The sequence below is a fragment of the Gallus gallus genome, chromosome 10 (assembly GCF_016699485.2).
Source record: "Gallus gallus isolate bGalGal1 chromosome 10, bGalGal1.mat.broiler.GRCg7b, whole genome shotgun sequence".
NCBI lineage: Eukaryota > Metazoa > Chordata > Aves > Galliformes > Phasianidae > Gallus > Gallus gallus.
This window is the reverse complement of record NC_052541.1, coordinates 19344932-19362371: the sequence shown is the minus strand read 5'-3', so window position 1 is coordinate 19362371 and position 17440 is coordinate 19344932. Positions and strand designations below refer to the sequence as shown.

Here is a 17440-nt window from a genome sequence, read left to right as displayed (position 1 = left end):
CTGCGGCCAGAGCGCCCCCTGTCGGGCTGGGGGTGTGGAGGGCCGGTCCGGCCGCGCGTGTCCCGCGGCGCACCCCGGAAGGGAGCGGGGGAGGAGATTTGTTCGAGGCAATAAATATCCTCTATTGCAATCTGCCCCGAAGCTTTTATTTCCAGATGTGAATACAGTGCCGTCCATCAAACCGCTTCTCGTGGCCATCTGCAGCTGAACAGGACGTGTGCCGCGCACCGCTCCCGGCAATGGGCTCCCATTGGAGGAGCAGAGGAGTGCTCAGAGCGCAAAGCCAAAGTAGCCAACAAAACAACCAGAACAACCAACAGAACGTCGACACAGTCCGAAATCACGCCGGGTTTCTTCCCAGCCGCACACGTACTGAAGGTAAAGAAGCTTTGCAGTTATTAGCAATGATCTCCGAAGCAGTTATTGTCACGGGCAGGAGCAGAGCCGTCCACACCGGGTTAGAACACGTCAGTGCATCGCTCTGTTAGTTTCCCCTCCTAATGAAAGAAATCTGTTGCATAAACAATCACGGCCCAGTGCTTATAAATATTAATAGCTTGGTCAGCTTTCAAAGGGAGGTGTGCTGTCACGAGGCTGAGCAGCCCCATCACGTCCTTAACGAGCTGCTGTGCTGCCACTCCAAAGTGCATCTCTCCTGCCTTGCGAGAGGTGATCACACACAGAAGCTGTTATACACCCGTATGATTACTGACAGACAGTGCTCCACGGCAGGCATCGCTGCATCGCGCGCCAGGTGCTGGTTAAAACCCACTGACAGCCCATTGGCAAGCATCCTCAAAGCCCTGAGGGGTCATTCCATGTGTTCCTGGGGAAGTGATCCCCTTGGGAAGGCTGCTTGATCCACAGAGAACCGAGGTGCCCTGGACATTCCCTTAGAACTGAGCGCAAGGCAGGCTGTGGTCCGCCCCAGCCCCACGCTGGTTAGGCACTTGGGTGCAGTGTCACGTAGTTGGGGTTTTACCCCCAGCACCGGGAAAGTTGGGCTCAGCCCCGGGACGTGGCAGCCCGCACTGCGTCCACATCCTGCCATGGGGTTCTGCTGCTGACCAACATCATGGGATCGCAGAAAGGCTGGGGTGGAAGGGAACCCCGAAGCACACCCAGTTCCAGCCTGCTGCCATGCAGGGGTTGAGCACATCGCCCAGAGCCCCATCTCCAGCCTTGGGCACCTCCAGCAATGGGGCACCCTCAGCTCTGGGCAGCAGTGCCAGCGCCTCACCGCCTCTGAGTGCAGGATCTCCCCCTAACATCTGACCACATCTCTCCTTCGTCAGCTCCCCTGGCAGCAGGGACACCTGTGGCCCTCCATAAGGCAGAACTGGTGAATGCCTCTTGCTCTGGAGAGCACTGGCACCGATCTCCCTTTTGCAGAAAAGAAATACGTTAACGATTATTTTAAATATTTCCGGTGATGAAATATCAGCTCGATTAAAAGCATTTCATAACCCACCCCCAGCCTGAAAGCCGTATGTACAAACACCAGTGCAATACGTTTCGCCCTCGAGGATTGGCCAACAAACATCTGTCATCGAGCGCACGCAAAGAAACTCTGCGTCCGCCCCATGCGTCAGCTGTCCACCTTCTGTCCTGTGCAGCAGCAGACCAGGAACCCACATCCTGCAGCCCAGGCGCCCTACTGCCCATGCAGCTTCTCCCTGTGCGAGGGCTCTGGTGCCCGGCAGAGCTGTGCAGAGCAATGCGCAATGACCGCCAACCCAACGGCCATGCACGTGCCCATGGGTGCCAGCGCCTGCAGCAGCGACGTGGCTGGGAGCCGTGCCTGCCTCTCGCTCATGTCCATCAGGATGGCTTCCAGCTGGAAGTGCGTGCCCAGGATGCCGCAGACGTGGAACACCTGGTGGCTGTGCCCTGCGGGGGGAAGCCAAAAGGACTCAAGGAAACTCAAGCGTTGGTCAAACACTGCCGCCAGAGGCATCGCCTCCTGGAGCTGTGTTGGTAAATGTTTGTTCTGCCCGGCGAGGGAGCAGAGCTCAGCCTCCTGCTGCTTACCGATGTAGTCGAAGTGCCCCGGCGCGAGCCTCTCGGGGAGGTGGGTGGCGAAGATGAAGCAGGTGAGGAAGGCGAAGGCCGTGTGCCTGTAGTGGGCAGCCACCGTGGGATCCGCACAGCTCCGCGCCGCGCACACATAGAACTAAGGGAGATGGTGGTGGGACAGAGTGAGCCCTTTGGCCCCCCGGGTCCCAGCATCACCAGCCCCACACCAGCAAAACGCCCACCCCCAAAGGCATTGAAGTCCCTCCCAAGGCCAGCCAGCAGCCCGTGACTATGATCTGACAGCAACGCTGGAGTGCTGCGCCTGGATGGGTGCAGGAAAAAACAACGCAATCTCTTTTCCTGCAGGAGTTTGTTTTTCTTTCTAAAAAGGACGTGTTTTCCCAAGTGCTTGCAGGCTGAGCAGCCCCGTGCTGTCAATGTACCCTGTAGAAGAGCGGGATGCTGTCGAAGAGGTACGGGTACACGAAGGCCAGTGTGCGGGACGCCTTGCTGAGCCACGGCCGCTCCAGCTCCAGGAACCTGCGGGGAGCAGAGCAGCACCAGGTGAGGCTGCAGCAGTGCTGGGGTCTGCTGGTCACTGCTGCCAGCACCACAGAGCTGCAGCTTGGTGTGCGATGCCCTCACCCTCCTGCTGTGACTCCCAGACCAGGGGGACGCCACCTCTCCGGCTGCCACCCCTGCCGTATTTCCATCCATCGCTTAGGGCACGCCGGGAAGCAACTCTTTTTTATACTCTCCTGATTTTGCTGCTGATTTTTGCTGCTGATTTTTGCTGCTGTTCATTCACTGTTTCCCATCAGCAGCAAACAACTGCCACCTCTGCTGTCGCTAACTGAGTTTTCACTCTTGGTTTCTGATCCAAGCTCTAAGTGCTAGAATTGGAAGCGGGATGCGCCTGCATTGCTTTGGGACCTGCTGTGCTTTGGACCCTGTCTTGCTTTAGGTCTTGCCTTGCTTTGGGCCGTGCTTTGCTTTGGGTTCTGCCTTGCCTTAGGTCTTGCCTTGCTTTGGGCCCTGCCATGCTTTGTGGTAATGCAGCTCTCAGGCTGCAATCACCGATGTTTGTTAATTAAGCTGTATTGCAGCTCGTGCCTGAGAGGCATGGAACGTCTTCGTGTGCTTCTGTCTCACACCCTGCCAAGGCTCTGAAATTGTCATTTCAGGGAATGCACGGAGAGACTGACTGAAATCTGGGAGTTAATTAATTTAACCAGTTGCTTTTTTTCTGGCATCACCCTTATAATAGATGTAGGAGCCTGCTGGTTATCATCATACCATATCTGAGGCGGAAAGCCTATGTCTGGATGGGGAGTGACATTCTGCATTGTGTTGCCCAGGAAATTAACACTGGTGAAGCAGTGGAATGGCTGAAATCACGCAGTAACTGAAGAGCCATCCCCCAGAATAGAGTGGTGGAGCAGTGGGGCTCTCCTTGGCCGGATCCGGACCTCACAGCACCTCCTGGTGCCAAAGTGTGGGGCAGGCGGCCAGAAACAGCACAGGGCCCCATTCACGGGCAGGCACGGCTTCTGCTGCAGCAAGTAAGCACAGACAGGTTTGTCTGCTCTGTGCAGGAGACTCCAAACCCACAGGCATGAAAGGAGCCCTTGTAGGGCTGCTGCTCCTGGGGGGCGCATCGTATGAAGGCCCTGCACGCTCATTGCAGCCCATCCGCGTGCACTGCCCACCTGGCCATGCTGCTCCTGTGACAGAGGTGATCAGCCAGGAGTTGACTGCATGAAAAAAACCCAGCACTGAGAATGCAGCTGGAATGCAGCTGAGCCATTCAGGTATTTGTTAGTTATTCCGAACAAATGGTCTGGGTCTGCTCGGGTGCCAAATACTGCACACGTACCCCTATCCGTGCATCAAAACTGATGCAGGAGGGCTGCAGTCCCTCCTTGCAGCTCTGTAACCCAGGGCTGGAGCCATGCACCATGCAGAAGTACCTCATGGGCTTCCCAAAATTAAAGCAGTTGTTCTGCATTCTGTTTGTCGTGCTCTTCTGGTGCCAGCATGCAGCAGCACAAAACTCTCTTCTTCCCCTGCCTTGTTACAATGCAGCCGACTAGTTCCAAAACTCCATTAATGACACTAATTAATGATTACTCTGAAGCAATTGGGGAGGTACAGCAGAGGGCACGCACCTGGAGTAGCAGGCCAGGCTGGTGCTCAGCACCGTGTTGAGCACTGCAACAGGGACGTAGCAGCAGTGGAAGATGCTACCAACCCATTCTTCTGGGAAAACGTATGCTGAATACGCCAGGGCTGAACCTGGAGGGGGATGGGAGGACATGGTGAGGAGATGCCCTCTGCCCAACAGGGGCTCTCCAAATCCCATTTCACCGGTGTCTGGGCCAGCAGAGCTGCGCGGCCACACCCCAAACCCTCCCATCCCCACAGAATTCCCTGCAGGTTCCTTATCCCGGGCTGAACCCCCCATCCTTACCCAAGCTGTACATGCTGAGCGCCGCGTAGTCGAAGAAGTAGCAGACGTGCCGGGCACGAGCCGACATGGGGCTGAAGGTGTGGGCGCAGCTGGAGGCCAGTGGGTAGATGCAGCAGCTCAGCAGGTAGGCGAGCAGCGGCCAGGCGGGGGGGTCCCGGCCCCCCGGCCCCCACAGCCGCCCCACCAGCATCCACACGAAGTACCTGTGAGCACACGGTGAGCGTCACGCCCGGCGCATCCCCTGCCCCGACGGCGCGGTGACGGCCGTGAGACGCACCATGCAGGGAGGAAGTGGGTCCAGATGTTGAGCGTTTCGTTGGTCATCTGGAAGGCACTGAGGACGCAGTCGGCTGCTGAGATCCTCGGGGGGCGGTACCCACAGAGGATGCCCTGCTCCTGGTACCCCTGCGAGGTGCAGAGCAGTGGCAGAGCGTCCCCCAAGGGGAGGTCCGGCCATCAGCACCCTGGGTGCAGGGTGAGGGTCCCGCATCCCTCCAGCCCCAGGGGATGGGAGCTGCTCTCTGACCTTAGGCACTTGGTGGATGCTGAGCAGTCGGGGCAGCTTCAGGCTCAGCATTGCGCCGTCGGGACCACGGCTCCGTGGGACGGTGCCTCACATCCCTGCCCTGCGGGTGGCGCCGGGAGCGGTGGGGATGTGGCTGCCCCGTGGTGATGGCTCTGCGCTCAGGATGGGTGGCCTGTGGGACACGAGCATTGGTGGGAATGTGGTCTCCAACGCACCGGTGCTGAAGGCGTGGATGTTGGAGATGGAGGCTGGCACCCCCTGCAGTCAGCGTGGGGTTTCTGGGGTCCCCCACTGCCACTCATACAGCAAGAGGGTGAAGTGGGGGATGTGCGGCTCTCCCCACCTGCCCTCTCCCCATCAGACATCAGGGAACACGGAGCAATCCCGGCACCTCCAGCACTTACCCAACTGCACCGTCTCTCCACTCCCTGCCTGCACCGCCGGGCTGTGGAGTAAAGGTGAAGAAAGCTGAATTCCCAGGGTGGAGACCAGCAGAGCTGTGGGCAGCACCCTGCTATGCGCCCCACTGCACCCACGCCTCCTCCTCGCCCTCCCCATAACCTCCCCGAGCGGGGATTCGTCACACCTTGCTGCTGCACGGAGCGGCCACAGAGCCCTACCAGAGCCCTTTGCTCTCTCCTCCCAGTGCTTCCCACTGTGTGCCCCTGCCCAGGCTGTGTCCTGATCCCTGTGGATGAGGCTGGGGGTGCAGGGGGTGCCCAGGAGGCACAGCAGCCAGGAGTGGTTAACAAGAGAAAAATTAACGAGGCGAGAGAGCAATAAACCTGACATGGAACGAAGTTGGGAATGCCTTTAGTTAAAGATTAGTCTCCAGTTGGGACCTTTCTCTTGGCTGTTGCACCAGCAGCATGCAAGTATTTGCATTCTCCACCAGCAAAGACACAGAGCTCTGCCTGCTCCTGTCCCCACAGATAGGAACACAAATGAGCTCAACGATGGGATGGAACAAAAATACTTTTTCTTATCTTGGAGATAAGAAGGTGCGAGCTGTGTGACGAGCTGGCACCAGGCACGCGCTGGGCTGCAAATACATGGGGGCAGCAGCTGGGTTTGCAGGAGTGCAAAACAGGGATGGCAATGGGGATAGGAGCAGGGGCAGGAATGGAGAGAGGGACAGGGATGGGATGGGGACAGGGATGCCTGCGCACGCATCCATGCATCTTCTCCTCTTGCCTGGCTAGAGGAACAGCTCAATGCAGGTGTAGCACAGCAGTATGAGCATTGCCCCATTGCATGCATAACTTCTCTGAGTGGCATAGGGGTGCTCAGGGTGACAAAGTGACCTCAGTGAACTGAGAAACGATCAGAAAATGACGGGTGGCTGCAATGCTTCCTGCTCCCAGGAGGAAACACAATGGGTTGGCTGCGGGTGATGTGGTGGGGACAGCGCCTGGTGACAGCCGGAGGGACCCGGCCTCTCTCAGCAGGGAGCTCCCCAGCTGCAGCAACCAGTTTGTGTTTTTATGAGCAAAGTGAGTCACTGGGCTGAGGCCACAGGAGCTGCAGGCACACCCTGCAGCCCCACTCCTTCCTGCTCCAAGGGCACATTTGGTGAGGCAGTGGGGCAGGGATGGGGGACATCACCCTGGTGGGAAGCACGGACATATCTTTAGTGGTGACCTCTGCGGCAGCAAGCTGCAAGGCCTGGAGGTGTGCTGCAAACACACCCTTATCCTCCTCCTTCTCCCCCTGTTCCTCCTCCTCCTCTTTCTCCCCATCCCCATGGCCATGTGCAGCCCCAACGCATCCCCATCGGCGCGTCAGCTCAGTGTGTGTGTGAAGCCCTGTGTGCCAGTGAAGGGGAAGTTATTTTAGCTGTTAATCATTAACTTTTACAGCTTTCTTAGAGCAGCACAGGAGCAGAACCGGCTGAGCCATAGAGCTGGGACTGTGCAGGGGCCGCTGGCACTGTGGGGTTGCGCACAAGCAGCTCGGTGGTACCCAAGCTGAGCTGGGGACCCACGGCTCTTCTCCACCAAGAGAAGAGTTCCATCTGCCCCACACACAAACCCCCACATCCCCTGGCCTTGCACGGCCGGAAAGCAGTAGCCCAGCAGCCCAGCAGCACAGCAGCACGGCAGCCCTTGGGATAGCAGCACAAAGCGCAGCGGCGGAGCGGGGCGAAGCGAGCGTGCCGTACTTACACAGCGGCCGGGCGCAGGGCTGGGCGATGCCGCGCTGGCGCCGAGCTGTTGCTCATCTGTGTACAAACAGAGCCCGCATGGCCCAGCGATGGAGCTGCATGGGAGGGGACGGTGGGACGGGACGGGGCCGCCTGGGGACGGTTCCCACTGGGCGCGGGAAGGACGCGGGGAGGTCAGCGCGCGCGGTTGGGTTGGAGCCAAGGAGTGCTGGCCGGGTGCGAAGGGAATGGGGGAAAAAAATAAAACCCACAACAAAACACCACCGGAAATCGCAGCAGCCAAACTCTGTCGGATCGCGCCCCGATCGGCTTCAGCCAGGCTGGGAGGAAGCAGGAAAAATGCGAGCTGCCAGGCTTCTCCCTGCGCGCAGCTCCCGGCCCCGCCGCTCCAGCACCGGAAAAGAGCAGAAAGTTGCTCAACTGTCTCCAAGGAGACTGGAAAAGTGCAGAGCGCAGTGGAGGGAGGGACGTGCCGCTGCCCAGAGGTGTCCTTGCATCGTTCCCCGTGGGCTGAGCTGGCACCCTGCGCAGTCCCTGCTCCGCATGCAGCTCTGCGGAACTCACGGCGTTCTTATAGAGCGGCTGAGAGAGGACTGGGAGTCACTGGAGAGCTCTGTGTGGCCATTACTGCAAAGAGCCGAAGGAATGGCATGCGGACATACCCACAGCCATTACCCTCAGCACTGAGTCCAGACCTAATGCACCGTTCACACAGCACGGGGAGAATTAATGTTCATCTCGACCCGTTCAGCCCAGCCAACGTGGACAGCGTGAAAGCACTTCCCAGAGCCGGGTGAGCCATCCCTCCTCTCCAAACAACACGTTTGGGTTTGCTTTGGGAGCGCAGGGTGGATGCAGAGGTGGCTGGGCTGGTTGTGCACACCTCCATCCAGCTGTGGAGCTCCCAGGGGATGCTGCTGCTGACCCCACAGCCCGGTGCCACTGTTCCCAAAGCGCTGCTGGCACTCAGTGTGAGTTCTGAACCATTTCCTGCCCTTCTGCCTCTTTTCTCCTCCACACCATCTCCTGGTTGTTGCTCCAAGGTGTCCCCAGCCCTGTGCCCATGTCGCCTTTTGGGACTGCTCATCTGGGCAATGCCCTCTCTGAGGTGACACCGTTGTGCCCTGCAAGGACAGGGATGCAGACATCATCTCCTACTCACCCCTCTCCTGCACGGCAGCTGCCGCCTGCCAGCACTGTAACCCCACAGCTGCCCTTATGGTGCCGGCCCTGCGCCCACAGCACAGCAAAACCTCCCAGCAGCAACTGGTGTGGTCAGTAGGAAACCAGTGGAAACTCCCCCAGCTGTAAGAGGTGTTTAACGAGCTCGGGGCACAACCCTCGTGACACTGTTTGCAGCTAAATAGGAATGGAGCTGACATGCAGGCACGCACACAGGACAGCACGAGGATATGGAAAGAGCTGCAAGCACGGGTTGGCCGTGGGCTGCTGCTGCCTCGTATCCCTGGAGCCAAACCAGCAGGAGAAGGCATTTGCAGTGGGAAAGATGCAGGCTGCACAGCGCAGGTGTAGGATAAAGGTGACAAAGCAAGGGACAGGGATGGATCACGTGGTGACGCAGATGAAGCCCTGTGGAGACGCACACCCACCCCAGCTGTGCACAACCCTGATATGCACCAACACCTCCCAGCTGTGTACACCTCCACAGCTGTGCAGCCCCTCCAGAAGTGCCCCAACCCCATGCAGACGTGTGCAGCCCTGCACAGCCCAGGGCTCCCAGCAGCCCGGGGGCAGTGGTGCTCCTCCATCCCGCGCATCCCAGCCTGATGCAGACGATGGTGACGGCTCTGAGCATGTTTTTGTTCCCACTGTTTCAACTCTTTACATGAATTCCACAGTCTGACCATGGGCTCTCTCATGATTCCAACGTAGATGCAAAGACTGATCACAGGAGGGGCCTAAAATCTCAGGGCAAAGCCACCGCAGGAGGAGTGGAGCCACGCGCTGCTCCCAATCCTTGCAGACCTACTGCACATGGAGGTGCCAAGGCAGAAGTGGTTAATATTTAATGCAGCCCCAAGCCTGCATGTTTAATTACGCACATTTAATTTATCGACGTGGTCTGCCTTGAGTTGCAGCCCTGCAAAACCTGGATCCTGCCCACGGATGGGGGCAGAACGATGGGAGGAAAAGGTGCCAGCCTAAAAACCCATCCTATGGGCCAGTGGCACTCTGCGGTGGGAAGCGCTTCCTCCCATCCTCCTCATCCTCGCTGGCTTCTGGCCGCAGCGCCCAGCACAGAGGGCTCAGAGCATTACAGAGCCCAGTGCTCTGCATCCACAGTTAATGCTCTGAGCAGCTCAGCCCCTGGGCAGGGGGGTGGCAGCTCCCCACCAGCTGCCTCTGCTGACAGCGCCTGGTTTGAAGGGGAGAACATGAAGATCCAGCAGCACAGCACGGGGTTAATGGGATGGCACCAATCCGCGCTGGTACTGAGGATAAAGTGGGGATTTCCATAAGAGGGCCTCTTTATGATCAAATTAATGGGTTAGCATTCCCCACCCAAGCAATGCCATTTGGATTTTGTGTTATTTTCCCTCCGGTAATGGGCTTTGCAGAAGCAAATCTGTTTAGGTGCTCCCTGCACACACGTGCCCACAGTTCCTGAGCTGGTAGGCAGTGGGGGCAGTGCTGGCACCAGGAGCATCCCCGGGGCCTTGGGCTGCACACATCCCAGCTCTGGAGGACTGCTGGGACATGACAGTGTTGGAGAGCAGCCGTGACTCTCCCATTAAAAAGCCCAAGGTGCTGAACCCACCGGGCTCCTGCCCTGCGGGGTGAAACCCCAGCACTGAGGAAGGTGATGCAGGAGCATTGTGCAGGTGCAGGAAAGCCAGCCCTGCACCACCTGCTGTGTTACTCCAGGTGTGAGGAAAGCACTGTCAGAGCCCTCCGCCTGCACAGACTGCACTGTGCATTGGGGCTCTCGTGCATTTCCTCGATGGGGTGACAGAGCACTGCTAAACTGTGATGGTTTAGGAGTGCCTCAAGGCCATGGCACTGCTTCAGCCCAGAATGGCAGTGGGTGAGCAGGGGGACACGCTCAGAGCCACGGCCCCACTGATGGGGGACGGCCAGGAGGCAGTGATGGGTCCACAGGATGGGGGCTGCGTGCAGGACAGGGGCTGCATGCTGGATGCTTTCCCACTCCTGCACTCCTATGTGGTTATAGGTGCCATACTGGGTGCCACGTGCTGCTCACCCTCAGCTAAACCACCTTAGAGCCATTCAGCAAAGAGCTTCAAGGCCATGCAACAAGAGGAGCTGTTAAAACACCCCCTGCCCTGACGCTGAGTGTCCCAGGATGGCTTCGAGCCTTTGCACTTCACCATGGCAAACTTGAGCCGTGTGTGACACACTGCAGTGCACAGCTTGGCACCTGAATGGCTCCTTCCCATGGCCATGAGCAGAGCTCAGACGTTGCTGTTCAGCATTCAGGAAGCGCAGCGCATCCCCGGGAGCCATCAGTCACCCTCAGCAGATGGTAAACGTATCTCCTTTCACCACAAACTGAGCAGCAAACATTCAGATCCATCACCAAGACAACATATTTAAGTCCTCCTCCATTTTCCAACGCATACATTTCTAACCAACTGCAAAGAAAGGGGAACCTCTGATTTCCCCCATGCCCACAGGAGGGGACCCCAGCTTTGCTTTTGGGGAGCCCTGGTGTCAGATCCCACATGGGGACTGCTGGAGCAAAAGCTCTGCCGCCTCATTTTGAATCAAAACCCTTCCGAATTCCCCATAAGGAGACACCTCGAAGGCCATCAGGATGCGGGTTGATGGCTGGGCGATGCGTTGGGGTTGGGCTTGGTGACCTCAGTGCTCTCTTCCAGCCCTAATGAGCTGCAGCCACAGGGAGGGGGGAAAGGTGCTGACCCAAATAACACGAGCACTCAACGCTTACCTTAAGATAAAAAAAAAAAAAGGAATTTATTTTACAATCTTATAAAGCAGCTTTACATGAAGCACAAACATGGATCCATTTACTTTGTATATAAACATAGTAGAACCTTTCCCTCTGCAAAAAGTCGCGTCTCGCCGTATATAAAACTAACATGTGCACATTGTGCTTAAACTGCAAAGTCTGTACAGCTTTACAAAGGACCACCCTTTACAAGAGCATCCTGTAAACAATTTATTGCATATTTAACACATGGTGTATACCCCACATGTAAAAATGTAGAAAAAATAAAGTACAATTACAAGGTGAAGGGAAATAGCAGCTTTCGGTGAATGTCTTGCACAATGGCTGAGAAAACAGCACGGCCACACGCGGACGGTTGTGCTTGTGTGTCACTGGTGTGCATACACCACGCCTCCAATGAGGTCTATGTACAGCGAGCCTTACGGGAAGGTCGGACCGATCCGAGTCCCCAAGACCTTTATCACATTGATCACTGGGAAAGCACAGGAATAACAGTTAAGTGACTTCAGCCAAGCGATGGGCGCCGATGGCCGACCGTCCTCTCCCAGCTCTGTACGGAAAACACGATCCCAGGAGGAGCCCTCACACCAAATCCCTTTGGCCCCACAGCCCCTGGGGGCAGCGGGCTGAAGTGACACAAGTGCCAAGGCCAAGAGAATGCGGGGTGGGCGTTAAGGACACGGTGTGCCCAGCGCAGCGGCATCGCCACCAACGCCCCCGGGGCCGACCCACCCCAACACGACCATCACTGCCATTATCAACCCGATATCAAAACCAAGAAGGAAATAATTAAATAATAATAAAAAGAGGGCACGGTGGCCTCGCTAAGGCACCGGCACCGCCGCAGAGCAGCGCCCTGGAAGTCTCTCTTGCTTCCCCAGATCCAAAATGGGCCATCAACAGAGGGGATGCACAGGGGGAGATGCTCTGCTTGCAGTGAGGACCGGTCGCTGGAAGGAAGCACGTCAGTTGGGTTGTTTTCTCTGTGCACACGTGTTAAAAACAAACACTAAAAATACAAATCAGCTCTGCTAACTTTGGTATTGAGATTTCTCCTGCGACGTCTGCTTTGCACGTTAACTGATACGATCACACAGCACACGTTTGCAGAGATCGAATAATCACAAAGTCGCTTCAAATATCAGCAAGAAAAAGCATCGAAAAAGCAAGAAAAGCAAACAAAAACCAAGATGCACACCGTCCTCGTGCCCAGCCTCTACGCAGTCTGAAGCAGCTCTGTCCTCTGTAGGAGCACCTTAAGCCAAAGCACACCAACATGTGCCTGCAGCACGTCATGGGATCAGTGGAAAAGCCCCACAGCCATACGTGATCACCGCATGCCAGGACACGTTGGGAGCTTTCGTGCCTGGGATGGGAGAGCAAAGCCCAGCACGCCTGCACAGAGCTGACGAGCTGGTGTTTGCTGTGCTACCAAACCACACCGTCCCCATCTGATGATGCCATTGCTTTTACCCTTCCAGATCCACCAGAAACCCTCCATGCTGTGAAGGCAGACCCATGGTGTGGGTATGGGCTCACGAAGATGAGATGCTGACCGCCTGCTGCTCTGCGTGCTGCCAGCACAGTGGAAGTGTTGGGGCTCTGCTGGATGACTGGTGTCGGGCAGCAAAGGCCAAGCAGTGCTAAAGCTCAGACGGAGCTGTACAGCCCTATGGGCTGATTGTCATTTTTCAAGTGCTGGATCTTGGGAAGCAGGTTAAAAATGAAAACCCCCATAGGACAGTGCTCACCATTTCAAATTACATTTCCTGCACGCTACTCGAAACGAGCTCCATGCCACACAGGAATTCAACACAGGTCTCCTACAGAACCAAGCCGCCAACGCTTACAGAAACCTCTCAGATGTGATGAAAAAATACAGAACAGAACATCGGGCTCCACGAGAAAAGATTTCAGCTGCCGGGGGGGACGTGCTGCCAGCACCCCACGCGTGTCTGGCTCCCAGGACAGGGCTGGTGCAGCCACAGCGCTGGGCCATCCGTGAGCCACCGACTTGTGCTTACGTGGCGCGACGCGAAGCCATACGGGCTACAGGACCTCCAGACAGAGAATAGAAAAGACCGCGTCGCCCCAGGGAAAGAATCCATACAGAAAAGAACACCTCGAAAAAGCTACGCTGTCCACTACCCAGGCTACAAGGAAACACACGTTTACAGCATTACACCACAGCACCGGCGACGCTGTTCCAACATATACACAAAGAGCTCCATTTCCAAAGAGGCCACATACTAACTTGTCAGGCAAGTGCTGGACTTTAGAGACCTGTATGGCTTCCATAAGTATTTTCCTGCAAAAAGGAACAACAAAATCGTCCCCCAGCTCAGAGCACAGATGGGTTTTGCTTCGCGCGGGTATTACGGTGGAGCGCCACGGAGAGCGAGCGAGCTGGAGCCCCCGATTCCTGCCCATCAGACCCAAAGGTTTTCACACTGGAATGCAATTATTTCAGGAGATCAGTTTTAAGGATCACTTCTTCGAAACGGTCTGTAGGAGTTTAGGATGCGACCTTTTCAGGTGTCCCCTCGCCAAGCTCCGGAAACCCGAACCTTTGCCGCCAGCAGGCAACGAGGGCTTTGGTTGTCAGCTCTAGTTGTGCTTTGCCCTGCCGCCCCGCAGGTAGCTCTTCCACCTCCTGACAAACTCCTTGAAAATCGGGGCCTCGTCGATGGTGCTGAGCAGCTGGAGCTGGTTGATGTGGGTGGTGTGGTAGTCCCAGCGTGCCAGGTTGGGAGCGGTGCCCAGCATGAAGTGCCGCAGGTCATAGATGGTCCCGGAGCCGGTGTCGTAGAGAGGCAGCATGGCCTTCAGGGACTCCATGCCACGCTCATACAGCAGCCGCGCCTCCTTGCCCAGCTTCTCCCCCGCTGTCTCCTTCAGGTCGTAGAGCCCAATGAGTGAGTACATGAAGCCGTTGAGCACAAAGGAGCTGGGCGAGGTGGGGTACTCCTCGTACCAGTCGTGCCTGTTCATGAACACAGCCTTCACCCCGTGCTGCTCTGATGGCAGCTTGTAGGGCGCAGTGGCCCGCAGCGCGGAGCTGAGGAAGGCGTGCTCCTTGGTCAGCAGGTAGGCCCGCACCAGCGTGGAGATGGCCTGGCCCTGCGCCATGGCCGAGTACCAGCCCGGGTCCAACGACCTGAAGCCTTCCCCCAGCTTCCTGGTCACCATGATGGGCCAGCCGCCCCGCTCGTCCTGGTTCCTCACCAGCCAGTTGCTCGCCGCGAAGAAAGCCGCCATGTGCGCGGTGGCCGATATGGTGACGTTGTCGAGGAATCCCCTCCCCTTTGCAATCAGCCTCACCACTTTCTTCGGCATTATCCTGGTCTGCTTGACGGCCTTGGTGTTGGACAGCCCCACGCCCTTGCGCAGGTCGGTCACCAGGTCCCGTGTGATGGTGCTCCAGCTGGTGCGGGCCCCGATGCCGTAGTAGATGTCGCGCTCCCTGAAGGCGATGAGCTGCGTGTTGGAGACGTAGTGCACGGTGAAGAGCTGGTTCTTCTCCGTGGTCTCCAGCACCACAGAAATGCTCCCGTTGGTTACGAGCTTGAGATCGAAAGAAATAATGAAATCTCTGGCGTTGCCAAGCTGCAGGGAAACCCCCTCGGTGTTCTCTGCAAAACAAACAAACAATTGCTCGGTGGGAAAGCGCTCGTTTCTTTACAGATATCAAAGATACAGAGAGCACCATCCAGAGGTAAGCAGACAAAACCCAAATGCTTTTAGGCGAGCTGATCAATAATTCAAACAGCCTCTGCTTTCTGTACATGTATTATTTAATTAAGCATAAAAGTAAAGCCGTGAGCGATGGCTGAGGCGGGGAGCAACCCACAGCAACCGAGCGTGCCAGGGGCTCAGCACAGCCCAGGCGGCCACCGCTGGGAATCCAACGCAGCAGGAGTTGGGCTGAGGCAAGGAGAGCCATGGGGGATCCCACTGCGCTTTCAGGTGGTGCTGGGAGGACACAGGGCAGGAATCTGGGGTGGGGTACAACCTTAAGAGATACGCTCAGAAACAGACCTTAACATTTAGTAGACTCACGACAGTTGAAAACGCCCTCTGAGATCCCCAACCCACCCCATCGTGCCCAATGCCCACATCCCTCAGTGCCATATCCCCGTGGAATACAGAAAGAAGAACATATTACAAGTATGTATTAACCCCTTGGTTGGCAAAATTCAGTTCAATTAAAAAATTAACAATTAAATACAGCTCCCAAGTGGTAGCACCTCACACAATAGCACCTCATGCAGCTAATGAGTCTGCAATGCCACGTGCAAATCCCACAGCTTCGAGGACACAGAGGGCTGACCGACACCTAAAGGCAGTTGTTTTAAATTAACAGCTTTCCATAGAATAAAACCCTCCCGTGGAAGACCACAGTCTCCCTTCTGCTACATCCCGACATGTGAAATATCCCATAATGTGCAAACAGAGGGCTGTGGCCACCAGCAATGGCTTCCCCATCTCCCAACCACTCCCGCTGCATTTTGCATCACGGGCACTTCTGCACTGTGCACTGTAGGTACCACTGCACTGTGCCCTGAACATCATGCACAGTTCCATGTAAGTAACTTCTGCTGCCACAGGAAAGTGAATTGTAACGGGAAAAGGAGTTTTAAGAAGGAAACCTAAAGGCTGCTGCTTCTTTCTACAGCCATAAGCATCTGTAAAGCCATTACTTACAGCCATCTCAGACGAGTGGATGCAGACTGCAGCCTTCAGCCCTGCACATCACTCTGCCATCAATAAAGGATGAGGAGAGAATGCACAGCAGCTCTTTCAGCCTTCCCTCTCCCTGTATTTCTCTACTACAAAGACATAAGAGTGCTTGGCAGCTTTTCCCCGGAGACCTGGGCCTAAGGTGCCAACCGAAAATTACTTCATTGTCTTTTTAAGTAATGGACTCATTAATTCTAATGGGTATTGATTGAAGAAAAATACATTACGTCCTTATTAACGAGCCTGTCCGAGCACAAAGGAAACTCCTGCATGAAATAATCCACTTCTCAAAACAAACCTATGCTCAGGACGAAGCAGAACAGGGGAAAGTCAAGCAGGCAACAGCAGGCACGTGGTGTGCAATGGGCAGTGAGAGCCCACACACAGCCCCACAAAGCCAGGGCTCCACGGGCCTGGTGGCAATGGTATTGCAGCCTGGCAACGCCACCAACACCGGGAGCTGCTGGGGGGGCTCTTGGTACCCATCCGTCCATAGGGGGTTTTCCTTTCCTCCCTCAGAAAAACATTCATCACCTGTATACGGTCACTGCAACACAAAAGCTGATTTAGTTATCCCGAGAGAGTGCCGAGAGCACAAGAAACCACCCCTAACCGCCTGCAAATACAGCACTCCCTCTTGCTGCCTCATTAACGTAACCCAATTAAACCAGAACGAGGTCGGCATGGCCCTCAAACTGCAAATACAGTGGCATCCCAATGAAGACAGACGCAGGGTCCCAGCAGTAGTCCTGGGTGAGACATCTGCTCAGGCTGAATGCTGCCCCTTTCTGTCATCTCACATCATCCCCAGCTGCACAATGGGCTGGAGTGCTTTGCTTCCATTCTGGGACAGAAGCAAACAGGCTCAGGAAGTGCGAGCACAGCTGCTCTGTTGAGCTGCACTGCCCTCCCCAAATACACCCACACATTTTTTAATCAAAGTAAGGACGTTTCAAAGAGCAGCAATGGAGAGAAAACAGTAGAAAAAAAAAAGTACAGAACTCAATGATGTCCTGAGGTGAGGTCCTATGGATGGAAAGCTGCTCCATACAAACAAAACCAGGGGAAATGGAGGAGAGCCCCCCGCTACCAGCTGGGCGAGCCAACCGTCTGCCTGCCATAACCCACCTGGAGCAACAAAGTGTTTAACACTGGTGAACTTGGCTTTATCGGGCACCGTGGAAAGGGAGCAGCCTTTGGGCACCGTCCACTCAGCAGCCCTGCTGCCCCTGTCCTTCTCCTCGGCCGTTTCGTACACCTCGATGTGCGGGGGCTTCTCGGTCAGGTTTTTGCTGTAGTGACTCAACCCGTACTGTGCGATCTGGATGGGATAGAAGTAGCCCTGAGGTCCCCACTGGGTGGATAAGGGCACACCTAGGAGAGAGGAACAACGTGAGTGTTTCACTGGCACAGTTTCACACGTGAGTGTTTGCAGCATTGCACGCTCCCCCCCCACCCCACTCCCTTCCCACCACTGATGTAAGAATCATAGAATAACTCAGGTTGGGAAAGACCTTCAAGATCACCAAGTCCAACCACGAAGGTTAACAGGCTTCACCACCAGCGGGACTC

The 17440-nt window shown here is 56.2% G+C and overlaps 2 protein-coding genes and 1 long non-coding RNA gene across 19 annotated transcripts in view; 1 reads left to right on the top strand and 2 right to left on the bottom strand.

Annotated features, from left to right (window-relative positions):
• Positions 1-124: 124 nt before the first annotated feature.
• Positions 125-7239, bottom strand: PAQR5 (progestin and adipoQ receptor family member 5). Its single transcript, XM_015292215.4, has 9 exons — positions 7178-7239; positions 5417-5457; positions 5013-5184; positions 4764-4891; positions 4487-4689; positions 4185-4311; positions 2460-2556; positions 2032-2173; positions 125-1890 (listed from the first exon to the last, which is right to left on the bottom strand). The coding sequence occupies exons 3-9, from the start codon at positions 5061-5063 to the stop codon at positions 1655-1657; spliced, it is 984 nt and encodes a 327-aa protein (XP_015147701.2). The 5' UTR covers positions 5064-5184; positions 5417-5457; positions 7178-7239; the 3' UTR covers positions 125-1654.
• Positions 2895-7462, top strand: LOC121111633. The gene is made up of 2 exons (XR_005862762.2): positions 2895-4334; positions 4441-7462. It is a non-coding gene; the product is annotated as an uncharacterized LOC121111633 (long non-coding RNA).
• A 3646-nt stretch (positions 7463-11108) lies between these two features.
• GLCE (glucuronic acid epimerase) overlaps positions 11109-17440 on the bottom strand; it is a 36112-nt gene continuing 29780 nt past the window's right edge. For all 17 annotated transcript variants that reach the window (XM_040706687.2, XM_040706689.2, XM_046899183.1 and 14 more), the window contains 2 exons: positions 16997-17242; positions 11109-14760 (listed from right to left, as the gene is read on the bottom strand). In XM_040706687.2, the coding sequence (XP_040562621.2) occupies positions 13736-14760; positions 16997-17242 (1271 nt within the window). In that variant the 3' untranslated portion in view covers positions 11109-13735. The remainder of the gene's footprint in view (positions 14761-16996; positions 17243-17440) is intronic.